General features: G+C 34.9%; 1 protein-coding gene across 8 annotated transcripts in view; it reads right to left on the bottom strand.

The window, feature by feature from the left end:
* EXOC2 (exocyst complex component 2) overlaps window positions 1-16,046 on the bottom strand; it is a 250,636-nt gene that overhangs the window by 13,508 nt on the left and 221,082 nt on the right. For 6 of the 8 annotated variants that reach the window (XM_072603658.1, XM_072603657.1, XM_072603656.1 and 3 more), the window contains one exon: window positions 3,424-3,479. The exons of 1 other annotated variant lie outside the window; for it this stretch is intronic. In XM_072603658.1, the coding sequence (XP_072459759.1) occupies window positions 3,424-3,479 (56 nt within the window). Of the gene's footprint in view, window positions 1-1,884; window positions 1,940-3,423; window positions 3,480-16,046 lie in introns of all 8 variants that reach the window. One more of the 8 variants, XR_011965863.1, reaches the window with a different exon arrangement.

Genomic DNA, 16,046 nt, shown 5'->3' with positions numbered 1-16,046 from the left:
TTGGAGCTGTGGTGGATCACTGTGCTGATCGGAGTTACTCAGTCTTGCACAATTGTTTAACTTATAACATCGTTACTATACAGACTGTTCTTTTGGTTCTGCTCACTTCACCTCTCATCAGTTCATATAAATCTCAAGCTTTTCTGAAACTATCTCCTTCGTCATTTCTAATAACAAAATAGTATTCCATCACATTCACATGCCATAACCTATTCAGTCATTCCCCATTTGATAGGCATCTTCCCATAGTTTCCAAATCTTTGCCACCACAAAAAGAGCTGAGATCTTTTACCAGAGAAACCCGATGCAAATCTCCCCCACCCCCCAGTTTCCTGCTTTTCTTCTGACTTTGGATGCCTTTGTCTTGTTTGTGCACAAACTTTTTAATTTTATGTAATCAAAATCATCTACTTTACCTCTTGTGAATCTCTATAACTCCTGTTTGGTCATTAACTCTTCCCCATCCATAAATCTGATAGGTAATTTCTTCCATGTTGCTCTATTTGTTTATGATATAAGCCTTTATGTCCAAATCATATACCCATTTTGAGCTTATCTTGGTATACCATGTGAGATGTTGATCAGTGCCTAGTTTCTGCCAGACTACTTTCCAATTTTCCCGACAATTTTTGTCATACAATGAGTTCTTACCCAAATAGCTAGATTTTGGGGCTTATTAAATACTAGATTACTGTGCTCCTTTGCTTCTGTATATTTCGTACCTAATCTATTCCACTGATCAACTACTCTATTTCTTTTGTGGTTGTTCAGTCATTTTCAGTTGTGTACAAGTCTTTCTGACCCTATTAGAAAGTTTCTTGGGAGAGATATTAGAGAAGTTTGCCATTTCCTTCTCTAGTTTATCTTATAGATGAGGAAACTGAGGCAAGTAGGGTTAAGTAACTTGTCCAAGATTACATAGCTGCTACGTATCTGAGGCCAGATTTGAACTCAGGTCTTCCTGACTCCAGGCCCAGAGCTCTATTCACTGTGCCACCTAGGTGTTCTATTTCTTTTCTAGTACCAAATTGTCTTGATGATTACCATTCTGTTATGTAGTCTGAGATGTACTGAATACTTTTAAAAAGAAGACCCAAACTAGGAACAAAAAAAGATAAAGATTTGAACTTTAAATTCTATTCTCTGAAACAGAAAATTTTTAAGGTACTTTAAAAACATATGCTAAGTGCACATAAGTTAAAAACACAATTCATTTAGGATTTCTAATCCTCTTACTTCTAAAAATGATTTGAGTGGGCTTCAAAAGTTAAAAACATAAAAAAAAAAAAACACTACCCAAGTAAAAACAAAACAAATTAAAAGGGGCAGGAAGAAAGGTGTTAAGCAGGCACATTGGACTGCAGCTGGGTACTGAATTTAGCCGTGGTGTTTGATAAAAAGGGAGCATACAAGTTTGGCAGTAGGGACTAACTTTTTCCTGGCACTAAAATGAATGCGAGGAGTTCATTATGTGACTTTTCATACAGTTTATGGTTTACCATGGTTTTGCAAAATACAAAACAAAAAAAATTTTTTTTTCAAATCATCTAGAAATCCTTATTAAATCCTCTAGAAATATTGAAGGCAAACTTTAAGTCATAACCTTGTGAAGATATTTCTTCAGGAAGGCAAATTAAGACCTTGATATGTGGTAAACTACCAACATAAGGAGAGATGTTACAGAAACTAATTCACAGTCCCCAGTCCTATCTTTCTCAAATATCAGGTGTTTCAAGGAAACTTTTGTAACTACTGGATTATAGTCAATTCAGTTTTCTGAGGGCAACCCAAGGTACTGATATTCTAGACTGTTGATTAAAGAAGGATCCACCTGGTGATATTCTGTGTTCACTCTATCTACAGAGTGACAGACTTCAATCATACCTTCTTCTTGGCTTTTATGTCTGGCTTTGTAAGGAGTCAATACATCCTTTATCTTCTGCAAAACCATAAATGAAAATACCATTATTCAATGCTATTTATATGTGAACTTGCATAACAATTTTTTTGAGTTTAGTTTTAGGAAAACGTTTGACATGACAGATGAACTTGTGTGTTTTCTTCAGTCAAAAAATGAAAACTAGGTAACAGAAAATATTTTGCTTTTTTTAATTGGGCTGTCTGAAAACAGAACAAAATTCAGTGTTGGACTTTAATAATTAGTTCAAGAAAGTAACGAGCTACTCTTTTATTTCCCCTAAAATCACAGAGTTAGAAGGGACTGTAGGGTTTCTTTATTAGAACTCTCATTTCTTAGGCCTAAGAGAAGTTAAATCTTATCCTTAATTATTCTGCTTTGCATTATGTTAAATTTGTAAGTCATTTTAAATCTTTTTGAAAATAGTGGGGGTAAAAATCCAAATACATACATACTCTTTGGAGAATTTATGGAAGGATTTTGTGATTTGTACCAAGGGAAGGAAGTAGTACGCTGATTAATGAGTCCATAGAGTTACTGAAATTATTAAGTATTTTGAGTGTTCATACTATAGAAGGCACTTATATTACTACAGAGAATGCTAACAACACATAACTTCTTTTCCCCTCCTCATTCATCTAGTGATGTTGCTTATAAAAGCTTGTGGTATCAGTATCTATTAAGGTGATGTGTTGGCAAAACTGTGAGCCTAGATTTTGAAATCTTTGAATGAAAACAGGTAGTAGTAGGTGGCGGCGGCGGCTGTGGTCTTTGCACTGACAAGTTATACTACAAGACTATTTCTGTTTCTCTTTTGAGGCTCTTAAGAAGAGGATGTGTCCTCCTGACATGGATGTTAACTCAGAATTTCTGAAGGTAATGCTTTAAGTGGAGGGCATTTTAAAAAAATGAACTAAAAGCAATAATTACTGCTCACGATTCTGGGTCAGCTGGGCCTACCACTGACAGAAGATATTATGAATTTGCCTTCAGATTTTAGTCTGTTTTTTTGAACCAACATAATGTTACTTGTCTCTCTGTAAAACGCCACTACCCTTTAGGGATTCCAACTGTTAGAGAAGGGTATGTGACCACATAAGTAACTCTTATTTGCATACTGGCTAAAAAGAGGTTAGTGAATTTTCCAAAGTAAGTTATATGAGTTTTTATATTTAATTTTTTAAAAAAGGAAAATTGTTTTCAATCCTTTACTTCCTCCACTTTCTTTAAATACAAATAATTTTAACATTTAGAAGGGGAAATTTTATATAAAGATCTCAGAAAGCAAGTTTGACTATTTAAGAGACAAAGCAAATGGAAATGGAATTGAGATTTAAAAAAAAATCTGTACCCTAACAGCAAATCCAAAATTAAATGTAACTACATAATATGCATATATATTACACATGAATACCCACACATCTGTATCTACAAGGAGAGGGAAGAGCAGGGCAAAAGATTTAAGTGTTCACATCAATTATAAACAAACCCCTAAAGACACTGACCTCTGCGTGCACAGCTATTATATTAACCAATGCTTCTTTCAAATAATTTCTGACACCTAAAACCAAAATAGAGAAGGAAAGAAGACATTCATACAAATCCAAGTTGCATATTTTCTCTGTTATAGTACTACACACACACACACACACACACACACACACACACACACACACACACACACACACACAATCCCCTATTTTTTTTTTTTGTTACTTTAAAGTTATCTACGGAGAAAGAGAAAGTCATACTACCGCAATGTATTTCCTTTTTAGCACCAAATGGTGAAAGGAACATTTCCTTACAGATAAAGGTTAAATAAACCAGGAGTTCCCATAACAATGTTTTCATCTTTCTGTATGCCTCCCTTTCATGCTGTATGTACATACTGCACCTCTATACCACATAAAATATACCCTCTAACAATGCTATAGCTATGTTGCTAACTAAAAGGCCAATGACAAAATAATGTAGCTATTCAATTCCACTTGATTTAATCCCATAAGCATTTATTAAATAGGTCCATACTATGACCCTACAGGCTTATTATTCTATCAGAGGAAAAAACATACACACAAATAAGTAAATGAAAATAAATACAAGGTAAATATGAAGTAATTTAGGGAGGGGAAAAATAGTGATATCTGGGAGGGGGGGTTTGATGTTCAGGAAAGGCCTCCTATACAAAGTGATTACTGAAGAAAGTAGGGATTCTACGAGGTGGGGTGAGGAGAGAGAGTGTTCTAGTCATGTAAGGAGAAGAGGTCTGGGGAGGGGCATAGCTGTGCAAAAGAATAAAGGCTAGAGATGAAAAATTGCAAATACTGAACAAGTTTGCGTGGTATTCAGAATGAATTAAGGGGAATAAGGTTAGAAATCAATCTGGAAAGATAAGTTGAAGTCAGATTACAAGAGACTTTAAACTTCAAATGGAGTTTTGTAACCTCATAGATGTTACAGGGAGCTACTAAAACTTCTTGAGGAGGGGAGTAACATGGCCAGACCTGCAGGATTACTTTATGTGTCATCTATCTTACTGTTTCTGAGTGTTGCATTTTGTCTTTGCTAAAATCAAGTTCTTATAGATGGCAATTTCAAGAATTCTGATACTATGACACCAGTTTTAAGAAAAATGGCTGTATATGATTATAAGACAACTGATATTTTTATAGAAGTCTATGGGGGGAGGGAACAATTTCTCCCTGCCCCCTAACAATTCACTACTGCAAAATCATTATGAGGATATTTAAAATATAAATATCACTACGTTTATAATATTGAGTTAATATTTACTATTTCCCTTATGTTAAAGAGAAAAACTGTCCTAGCAATGTATTGATACTCCAGATATGTAGCATACCACAGCTTTTATAACAAATAAGGTTCAGTATAGCTTCAGGACTCGCAAGGGCTCAAATAAATCCATCATGGAAAACTTCTAAAGGACCAGTTCATTTAAATTTCAAGGTAACACCAAAACAAATACAGTTATCCCTTCCACATCATGACTTTCCCTATAGTGGTTTTGATATATTGTACATTGGCAGAAGAGAAGAAATGGGAATTTTTTGGGATTTTTGTGAAAGTTGTAGATGACATGCAAAGGCAAGCAGATGACAGAGAAAAAATTTAGAAACTCAGAAATGTCTAAAATATATGTATAATATCAACCCAAATTTTACAGTAAAGTATTATAAACACCTCATAAAAGAAAGAGAAAGAAATTAAGACTTCTTCTCTGTTCTGAAGGAAGGGCCAAAATATTTTATGTAGATTTTCTAGGTCATAGGGGTGCCATGGCCCTAAAGGCCCTAACCTCCATGATATGGAAGGGACAACTGTACCTCCATTTGAATCAAAAGACTAATTCAAAATAATTTCCACTATTAATAGTATAAATAAAGCTAGCAATACACCCTAAATTACAGAGAGCTAAGTTTTAGGAGATCAGTACTGTTTCAAGGAGATTCCCCATAATCTTTGGCCCAAGATAGAAACTAGACAGAGGAAAAAGGGTGAATGCCAGGTTTGGAGTCACATGACCTGGTTTCAAATTCCAGTTCTGATATTTAGTAACTTCACTAAGCTTCAGATTCTTCATCTGTCAAATGAGAATTATGATATTTGTACTATCTCAAAATATATAAATATATATACATCTGTAATATATACATATATATGTATATATATATATATATATATATACACACACACACACACACACACGCACATGCACACACACATATGTGAGCCATCATTATTATCATCATCTCAGGATCACTGTAAGGAAAAAGATTGGGTAAATTTTAAAGAGTTGTAGAAATGGGAGCTATTTAATCACGGTCATCATGATCGTCATTGGGCTGTTAATGTGTTGCTGAAGACACTATAAAACCCTCAGAGTTGGCACCTGCTGAAGCTGAACATATCAACAGCCTGAGATTCTTCTGAGAAACACTTTAAATTAGCATACTACTGCTTTTCTTCTGAGGGGCTGGCTCACATATTGTAGCTGGCTCTTTTTCTATCTCTATGACTCTCTATACTTCTTATTCATGTTATTATCAATGTCTTTCCATAAATTTTCCATTGAGGATGCACCTAAAGCCCTGAGACCTTATTTCCTCATTAAACATCATATTTTATAAGTGTGTTATAATTTCCATTTTATTTAAAGTACAATGAAGACAAAGAGGATTTCATAGCAAGTAGGATCCAGAATTTCGCTGTTCTTTGCCCAGTAGACAATTGTGAAATATAAAATAATGACCTTATTTGATGCTGATGAAAAAGAGGAGGGTCTATAAATGAAATCAAAATGATGGAAAATTATTAGAAGAGCTTTCATTTCACAAATTATTGATATGTTCCCCTAGATAGCCCAATAGTAATCTTCATGAAAGTCAAGTTCAGATATAAACGTTAGTTTAACTCCCTAAAAATGAAATCCTAAATATTTTTAAACTAAATTCAGCATAAAGAATTTAAGAATATCTTCCCCACTTGAAAAGTATCATTGTAATATTCATATATAATTTAAAAGCATAGGGATTTTTGGACATTTCTCTGTCAATTCTGGTATACACAGTAAAAGTAATACATTAATATTTACCTGGTTCTATCAAAACACAATATTAGATAGGATGACAGTAGAGGAGGGCAGTACCAGAGGAATAGTGTTAAAAATGGGTGATGGCTAGTATGTTTTGGCTAATATGATCAATGATGCTATTACAAAACAATTTTGCTTAGTGTTCAGATACCAACAGTATACATTTAGAAGTCTCTTTCTTCAAAATAATCAGATTAGGTATGTAGTACACGTATTAATCTCAATTTACAGATGTGAAAACTGAGGCAAAGGAAGGGTAAGTAACATGTCCAAAGCCACAAAGTAGTTAATAGCAGATTATCAATGAAAGTGATAACTAGAAATGCAATAACAGTTCTAAATACTGTGCAAGAATGACAGATGCATTAATGGATTCCTAAGAGGCTGACTAAAAAACTGAAAATTAAAACTAAAATTAGACAACAGAATGTGACATGCTTTCAAATTGTGTGAAGTGCTCTTTACTGATACTAACACTACAAACTAAACTCCCACTCTGACCCTGAAATGAAAAACATTTACTGGCAGGAACCCATCATCAGGCACTGGTTAAAAAAAACTGTAAGACAAAATAAATTCATATTACTCAATGAATTACATTCCAAAGACAAATCTGTGAGTAGAAAGAAGTATAGGATACTTTCAACCAAAACAACCATAGTTCAGCTAATAGAAACTAAAAAAAAAAAGTGAGCTGCCTAATTTTAGAAAAACCACAAGTTTTGCATGAATTTTATATACACACACACACATATATATGTATATGTATGTACACACACACGAATAATTAGCTTTAACCTTGGGCAAGCAATAATTCTATTTTATGGCTGAGTTTTTTGCAGATGAAAAGATAAAGTAGAAATTAACACTATCCATTTCCTTCTCAAAACAATTTAAACTACTGTACTTTGGAGGTACATATATTATACGTACATTCTTTGGGAAAAGAGAAGAGAAATAACATGTGGTCCTCAGGATGACCAAAATTAGAGCCCCATGTCAAATCACAAAACAGGTCAGGAAGAGTTCAATGAAAATTGTAAAGTATTAACTTGACACTTTGGAAGAGAAAGGATGGTTCAGTAAAATACTGTCATTTTCTATAAATAATATATTTTTATGGTTTGCAAATAAAAACTAAAAATTCAGTAGCTTACCTGTCCAAGAAGATACATGGATAGTAGATACAGAATTTAGTATTCTTTTATTCTCTCGGCAGAAACTGTCACTTGCCCTAAGCTAATAAATGCTTAAAGATCACTTCCCTTCCCCTCCCTTATTACATGTGGCTATATTTCATACAAAATAATTGGATATAGGCTTATAAACTACAACAAGTCTTCACAGTCACACAATCTTAAAGCACTTAGTTTTAGGAAAAAATTTGTTTTCATTTTGTTGAAGATCATATAGTACATGGATTGGCTGTCTAAAGCACTTCTGCATGTGAAAGTTGGTGAAGGAGATGTAAAACAAAAAGTCTGCAGTGTGATCTAATTGCTTGGTTAAAAAAGTTTTCAAATTAGTTCAATATTAGAGAGTTGTTAATAATGTATAGACATTAATACTGTAATTATATTTTTACTAAAAATTCAAATCTTCTACAAAAATACTATGTCCATTTTGTGAGCCTTTTTAAAATGAGAAATATGATAAAGGAGAAATATGTCTGAGCAGTAGTGGAAAAGATTTAGCACATAGTATGTCTAGGGACTCTTGGCCTGTAGGAACTAAGAGAAGTCTGAAATAGTCAAAATCTTTATCCTAGCTCAAGAATTTCATTTCCCCTATTATATTACAAATAACTAGCTTGAAGGATGCAAAGAGAGTCACCACAGTGTGGTAGAGATTATTGGTAGGAGGAGACATGAGAACTGGTTTCAGCTGTCACTAATAAGCAGCTGACTACAGCAAGTCACTTCTCTGGGTTTTCCTTTCATATGAAGGGGGGAGGGGATTTACCATCAAAGGTCAGTTCTAGCTCAGAATCCCTATGTAATAGTTACCTAATACTCAGGTCTTTATCTCTTCTCCATCTCTGTCCTTTCTGTTACCAAAGTATGTAGAATGGGTAATGAAACAACAGAGCCAGATATAGGATGCTGATTGAGGTGGTCAGGAAAATACTGGGAGAAAAGAAGGAAAATGATGATGCCTTTGAAAGAAATAGGTAAGTTTGGAAGAGGAGGGATTAGGGCAGGGGTTCTTAATTTAGAGTTCATGAACTTTTAAAAAAAATTATTAGATTACAGTATTTCAATATAATTGTTTTCCTTTGCAGTCCTATGTGTTTTTGCATGTACAAACATTATTCTGAGAAGGGATCCTTTGGCATTCTAGAACTTACTGGAATGTCAAATGGGGTCTATGACACACACAAAGGTTAAAATTAAGAAACTGATTTAGGGGGAAAGATAATAAATTCAGTTTTGGACATGTTAAGTTTAAGATATCTCTGGGACACTCAGTTGGAAGGAAGAAATAAGCATTTATTAAGCACCAACTACGTGCCAGGTACCATGCTAAGTACCATGCAAAAAACAATATATCTGATTTATCTTCACAACAACCCTGGGATATAGGTGCTATTATTATTATTTTCATTCTACAGATCAGGAAACTAAAGCAGACAGAGGTTAAGTGGCTTGCTCAAGGTCACACAGTTAGTGTTTGGCAGTTCAAGTTAAAGTCAGATCTTTCTGACTCCAGACTCAGCTCTCTCTCTATTCACTACACTACCCAGCTGCTTCCAGTTTGAAATGACCAATAGGCAACTGGTAACAAGGGACTGAAGCTCAAAGGAGAGGATGGGGCAGGATATATAGATCTGTGAATAATCTTAGTATAAATAGTTAAACCTATAAGACCTAATGAAATTGCCAAGGGGGAGACTGTAAAGAGAGAAGAGAGAAGGGCCTATGACAGAACCTTGGGGAAATCCTACAGTTTTTTTTTTGGGTAGGGGGAGGGGTGATATGGATGATGAGTCAACAAAGTAGATTGAAAAAGGGTGGTAAGACAGGTAGGAGGAAAACCAGGAGAGAGTAGGAATGTAAAATTTCATAAACATCTGATAACTGACAAAAGCAGTCACATTAACATGATAAAGTTGGAAGCTGGACTGCAAAGGGTTGAGGAGTGAGGGAGAGGAGAAGTAGTAGAGGCAAAAAGTATCTCCAGATTTTTCAAGGAATCTGGAGGCAAAAAAAGTGGGAGGAGATAGAGAATGACAGCTTGAGGAGATGGATGGCAGGGTCTAGGGGAACCTGTGGCCTTGAGGCCATATGTGGCCTTCTAGATCCTCAAGTGCAGCCCTTCGAGTCCAAACTTTGACTGAATTCAAACTTTCTAATAAATCCCCCTAATAAAAGGATTTGTTCTGCAAAACTTGGATTCAGTGAAAAGGCCACATCTAAGGACCTAGCAGGCCACATGTGGCCTTGAGGTTGCAGGTTTCCTACCCATGGTCCAGTCATTCAACTTTTATTTTAAAGGATGGGGGTTATCTGGGCATGTTTAGAGAAGGAAGGAAATAGCTGATTGGGAGAAGTTGACAATCACGGAGAAATGGGATTATTAAAGATACAGATGCTGGAGAAGGCAGGAGGGAATGGGACCAAGTGCACATGTAAAATGGTTGGCCTTGGTTAGAAGAAGGGTCACCTCCTTGTTAGAGACTGGAAGAAAGAAGGAGAAAGTAGGAGATGACATTAAGGTGTTCTGAGATGAAGAGAATGGGAGAAGAGGGAATTCAACATCAAATGATCTCAAATTTCTCAGTAAGGTAGGATGCTAGCCCTGCAACTGAGAAATGATGGAAGGGAGGGATATAGGAGGCTGGAGGAGGGATATGAATATATTTAAAGTCTGGCAGGTAGGTACTGTAGTTAGCCTAAAGTCAGGAAGTTGTTCAGTTGTTGCAGTCATGTCTGACTCTTTATGACCCCATTTGGGGTTTTCTTGGCAAAGATATTAGAGTGATTTTTTATTTCCTTCTCCAGCTCATTTTACAGATGAGGAAACTGAGGCAAAGAGGGTTTAAGTGACTTGTTCTGAGTCATACAGCCAGTAAGTATCTGAAAGGGGTAAGGGTAGCCCAAGGAAGCAAAGTTTCAAGAGAAGAGGACAGCGTTGCATTTAAATGGCTAACTACTAGGTTGAGGACGATGAAAACAGAAAGTGAAGTCAGGGCAGAGGGAAGGCTTGTAAAAGTACTGAGGGGTGGTCTTGATGAGGAACAGACAAAAGGTATTTCTTTCTCTAGTGATTCTATCATGGGTTTTTTTTTTTTTGGAGCGGGGTACGTTTGGAATTTGTTACAAAAAATACACATACTTTCAAAGAGCAATTTGAAAAAGTTTCAAGTTTATAGGGATAATGACACTTACTAAATGAAGGGCTACTGTATTTAAATTTCATGTAGTAAACGAATCCAGGGGTTCTTAATCTTCTTTGTGCCATTGAGCCCTGTGGCAGTCTTCTACTCCACCTCAGAGTAGTGCTTTTTAAATTCATGAAATTAATAATTTTAAGATTACAAAGGATACCAATTTTGTTGAAATACAGTTATTAAAATGTTTTGGTTTTTTTTTTTTTGCAAGTTCAAAGACCCCAGCTAAGAACTCCTGACTTTATAGAATTTACAGCTAGAGATTATTGTTGGGAAGTTAATTCTTTCATTTTGATGGGGAAAGACAATTATATAGCACTTACAACTTGCTAGGTACTGTGCTAAGTGATTTACAGATATTTTATTTGACCAAAGCTAATAATAGACAAGTCATAACCAGGTCTTTTAACGCTAAATTACATGTTTTTTTCTAGTATGCCATGCTACTTATGTTATAGATGATGATAACTCACTTACACAGCACTTTAAAATTCTGCAAAGTTCTTTATATACACTGTCTCATTTGAGTCTTGCAACAACCCTGTAAAGTAAATTGTATAGGAGGAGCTTTACATTTTATAAATGGGAAAACCTAAGTTTTGAGAAACTAAGTAGCTTGTCTATGGTTACATGGCTAGTAACTATCAGAAGTCAGAAGTAAACCTAGATCTTTTTTATATTTAAATCCAGCAGTTTATCATTGATACTGCTAATAAGAGTAAACTTGCTCTGACCTGGGGTAATTATTAGGGAAGGTTAAGTAAAATAATCAAGTTTTCTGAGTTACAGATAAGGACTAGTGTTACAAGGTAATAAGAAATTCTACTTTTATAGTTTCTCTCTAGGTTTTAAGAAAAAACTCAATAACTTATATGAATATGAAAAAAGTTTCTAAACATTTATAGGCATGTGTCTGATTCAATGTAAAAATAAGAATGTAGGGTTATTTGAAAAAAAAAGTGCCCCTACCCACATAGTATCTATCTACCACATCATCTAGCTAATAACCTAGTACTAAAGTATGAAAGACCTCTGCCTTGGAAATTCCCCATGGAGAGACAATATAGATTATCTTTGCTCTGGGCAACAACTGTAAATTTCTCCTTTCAGGGTGAGATTCCAGTAAACCAACTTTGTACAAATGTCTTCACCACTATTGACTATTTTCTCACACTACATTTGCTACTTCTGGGGAAGCAATCAATTTTACATTACTGACATCATTTTTCTTGATCACATAATCTGCTAATAAAAGAACCACGTGGGACACTTGAATCTGTGGACCAAGAAATGAATCCCTATCTGACCAGACTTACCTATTAACCCCTGATGAACCCTTTTTAAATGAAATTCACTATCTTACATCTAAAAAGAATCTTTTTATATTCCCTATAGAATATTTTAGCTCTTAAGAAGTGTACAGATTACGGAAGGCCAACCAGAAAAGCTAAAGTGGGAAAGAGGGAATGATGAGCTGTTGTGCGTGATAAGAACTGAATGTAACTTTTTCAAACTTGGTATCTTCTACCTCAAAAGAAAAGGTTATATTGATTATAGTTAAGATGTACTTTCAAGAGATATTTTTATACAAAAGCAGATACATTTGTACAAAAGTACTCTAATCATATTGAGTAAAGTCACAGAAAAGAGGAAGACATGTATGTCAAAGGTTCATGCTACTGTTATGGAGGACATGTAGTTCAGAATCAAAATAGAAAGTTTTCCTATAGATCAGGAGTTCTTAACCTGAGGACTGTGAACTTAAAAAAAAAATTTAGATAACTATATTTCAATATCATAATTTTCCTTTGTAATCTTAGGTATTTCACTTTTTGTATATTATTCTTAGTAGGGATTATAGACTTCCCCAGACTGTCAAAGATGTCCTTGACCTTTTTGGATTAAGTCTCCTGCTAGGGATGGTGTGATCTTCTAGAGATGGTGTGGTCCTCCAGATGCTTCTCTTTGTGAATAATATTTACATTGTATTGAAGACATCTAACCTTGGAACACTGTAGAACCTCACAAACGTGACTCATAATTGTGCTAGAGTACAGCTTATATTTTCACTTAGAATGAACCAAGTAGACAACATGATCAATAATCTATTATTTATGGTTGAATGGACAGTCCATTGTGTTGTCTCACCAATACAAATAGCTTCTACAGAAAATGCAACTAGGTAGCAAACTGGGCATAGAATTTAATGGCAGGAAGACAACAGTCTGGATTTCATATAACTTCTTGAGGGCAGGTACAGTTTTGTATTCGTATCCCTAGGCCCTACTGCACAAAGCTGATGCTTAATGATTTGGATTACTAATCCTTTGGGGATTTGGGGAACTGTACAGGGCTTTCATGACCCTCTGAAAAATAAACTCATATTTCAATACCAATACACCTTTGTGATGCTACATGGCTATACATCTGTTGAAGAAAATTGGGATGTTTAGCTTGGAAAAAAAAAAAAAACTCGAGGGGAGAGACATAACAGCTGTCTTCAAATACGTAATAAGGTATCACGTTGCAAAAGGATTAGATTTATTAGGGCAGAAATGGAAGGAATGGATGAAAATTGAAGAAATGAAAATTTAGGCTTGATGCCAGGAAAAAGAAAAACAAAAAATAAAAAACTACCTCACAATTAGAGTTGCTCAAAAGTAGAATGGCCTGTTTTGGGAGGAGGTCCTTGAAGATCTCTCTCATTGGAGGTCTTCAAAAAAAGGACAGATAACCATTTCTAATATGTTATAGCAGAGATTTCTTATAAGTATGGGTTGGACTGAAGTCTCTTCTAATTCTAAAATTTTGTAATCCTATGATCATGAAATAGTATAATATCTATGAAATCAAAATTGCGGGTCACCCCAAAAGCAATAAAGAAACAAATGACGTATGTAGAAGGCTACAGCATATTATGAATACCAAACCCTGCTCAAAAAAGGTGTAAAAGCTACCTTCAGAGATGCATGACCAGGAAAGAAACTTGGGTGAGTTATAGCAGAAGCAACTGATAAATAGATAAACAGTTTATGTGCTCTATGGGTACCTACATAATGTCAAAAGATGTAGAGGAATGTCTTCTAGAATGTTCCCTAGATTTTCTGTGGAACATTATGAGGAACAATGGACAAATGCTGTACAAGGTGAGAATTCATGGAGAAGTTACAACCTATGCCACTGAAAGAAGTACCTACGACTATGTTATCACAGCGGCAGTAAAGTATTAAAAGACTAAAACTAATGTTCTTGCTTTCCTAGATTCATCAGGTAATACTATATAACAAGAGATAAGTACTGTGAATAGTAACTTGAGGAAAAATACAGGGCAGGCTCTTGTCCAGAACAGTCACTTTAAAAGAAAGATACATTTAATACATGTCCTCACCTATTCCGAGTTTTCAGCAAACCTTCTTAAGTCATTTTAAGTAACACTTTCTCCCTAAAGCCTTTTTTAATCTCTCTAGCTGCTCGTCTCTCTCTCCCCCCACCCCACTATCACCTAGTAAATTTGTACACAACTTATCCTCGATCACCTGTTCCCTGAGGGTAGAAACCACTTCAGTTTTGTCTTTGTATTCACAGTACCTAGCACTGTGCCTGGCACCTAGTAGGTATGGCTCAAAAAAGTGTTGATCCACTGATCTACTGAAAATCTTTTTCGTTTCATTTATAAAAAGCCATATGATAAAACCTTTTGTGAAAATAGTAATGTTCATTTTTAAGTAATGGAAAAAGTTAAAGGAAACCTATTAAAATTTAAACCCAATTTATAGATAATTTGATTGCATAAAAAAAAAAAGTTGGGGAAAAACATTAGTCTTTGATTATAGAAAACAACTGCTAGAAAATTTCTGGTCAATATTACTTGAACTTATACGGAGAATGCAAACCCTTTCCATGAGCAATTTCCTGCCATTATTGGAAATATTCCTCCTTTAAGGTGAGGCTGATTTCAAGGTACTCTACACAATGTTGTTTTGAAACAGTATTCTTCAGACAACATTAGGTGAAATCATAAACTCTGGAAACTCTCTGGAGAGACTACCCACTTTAAAAACCACATTTCCTGTTTTTAACCCCTTTGCCCTAAATCAGTTACTACTCCCAGTCTAGAGATAAAAATAGACACAAAAAAGTACTATAAATATCTCACCATGTACTTTTCTTTGGTCAAAATGAAACATTAAAGAGCTAGCGAATGGTTTTTATAAAAGTAAATCAAATACCTAGTTGTACGCTGATAATCCTCTATAGAAGTTAACTGGCTTAAAAAAACAACTCCAAAGTATTGGTAACCAGAAACTGGCAGACTATTTTAAATAACAAAGTGGCAACAACAATAGACTGAAAAGCTGAAATACATTCCCTAAACCATTTTAGCCTATGCAGTTCTGCATCTTCAAGTACATCCCAGCTTTCCACGTCTTCATGGTGCTGCTTCTCCTCATTCTCAGGTGGTATCAATTTTTTTGTGCAAATTCCTAAGCATAGGTGGGATACTGGCTAAAGCACTGAACCTGGGAGTCCAGAAGACCTGAGTTTAAATGCTACTTAAGACACTCTTGACCACTCAGCTCCAGTGTCCTCACCTGTGAAATGAGTATACTTATAGCAACTACCTCATAGGATTGTTATAAGGATCAAATGAGAACATACTTACACACACACATGCACATAGTGCTTTGCAAAGCAAAGAGCTATACAGGAACTGATTATTATTATTAGTTATAGGTAAGAATATTAATGGAGAAAAAATTGACTCCAATCTTTCTTTTAACTCCCCAAACAATTGGATACCATGGATTATTTACAAATTAGATAATAGAAAATAGGGAATTGGCTAACCCTATAATATTAATTAGAAACCTATTTGGATGGGTATCTATGAACACTAAAGATCAGAATGGATAATTTTGCCTCTGGGATATTTTTTCTCTTTCCCAATATCTCCCTTTGCTTTTAATAAAATGACCTCCTGCCTTATAAATGGAAATAAAGAAAATTCAACTTCAAAAGCTGAAAACATCTCCAGCAATGAAAATAAAAGTGAAGTTGTTTCACCATTCACTTTCCCCATCCATAATGAAGAATGTGAAGTGATCAGACTATAACAATCATGAAAC

This window comes from Notamacropus eugenii, chromosome 4, assembly GCF_028372415.1.
Source record: "Notamacropus eugenii isolate mMacEug1 chromosome 4, mMacEug1.pri_v2, whole genome shotgun sequence".
NCBI classification, from domain to species: Eukaryota; Metazoa; Chordata; class Mammalia; order Diprotodontia; family Macropodidae; genus Notamacropus; species Notamacropus eugenii.
This window is presented reverse-complemented; position numbering and strand designations above follow the sequence as displayed.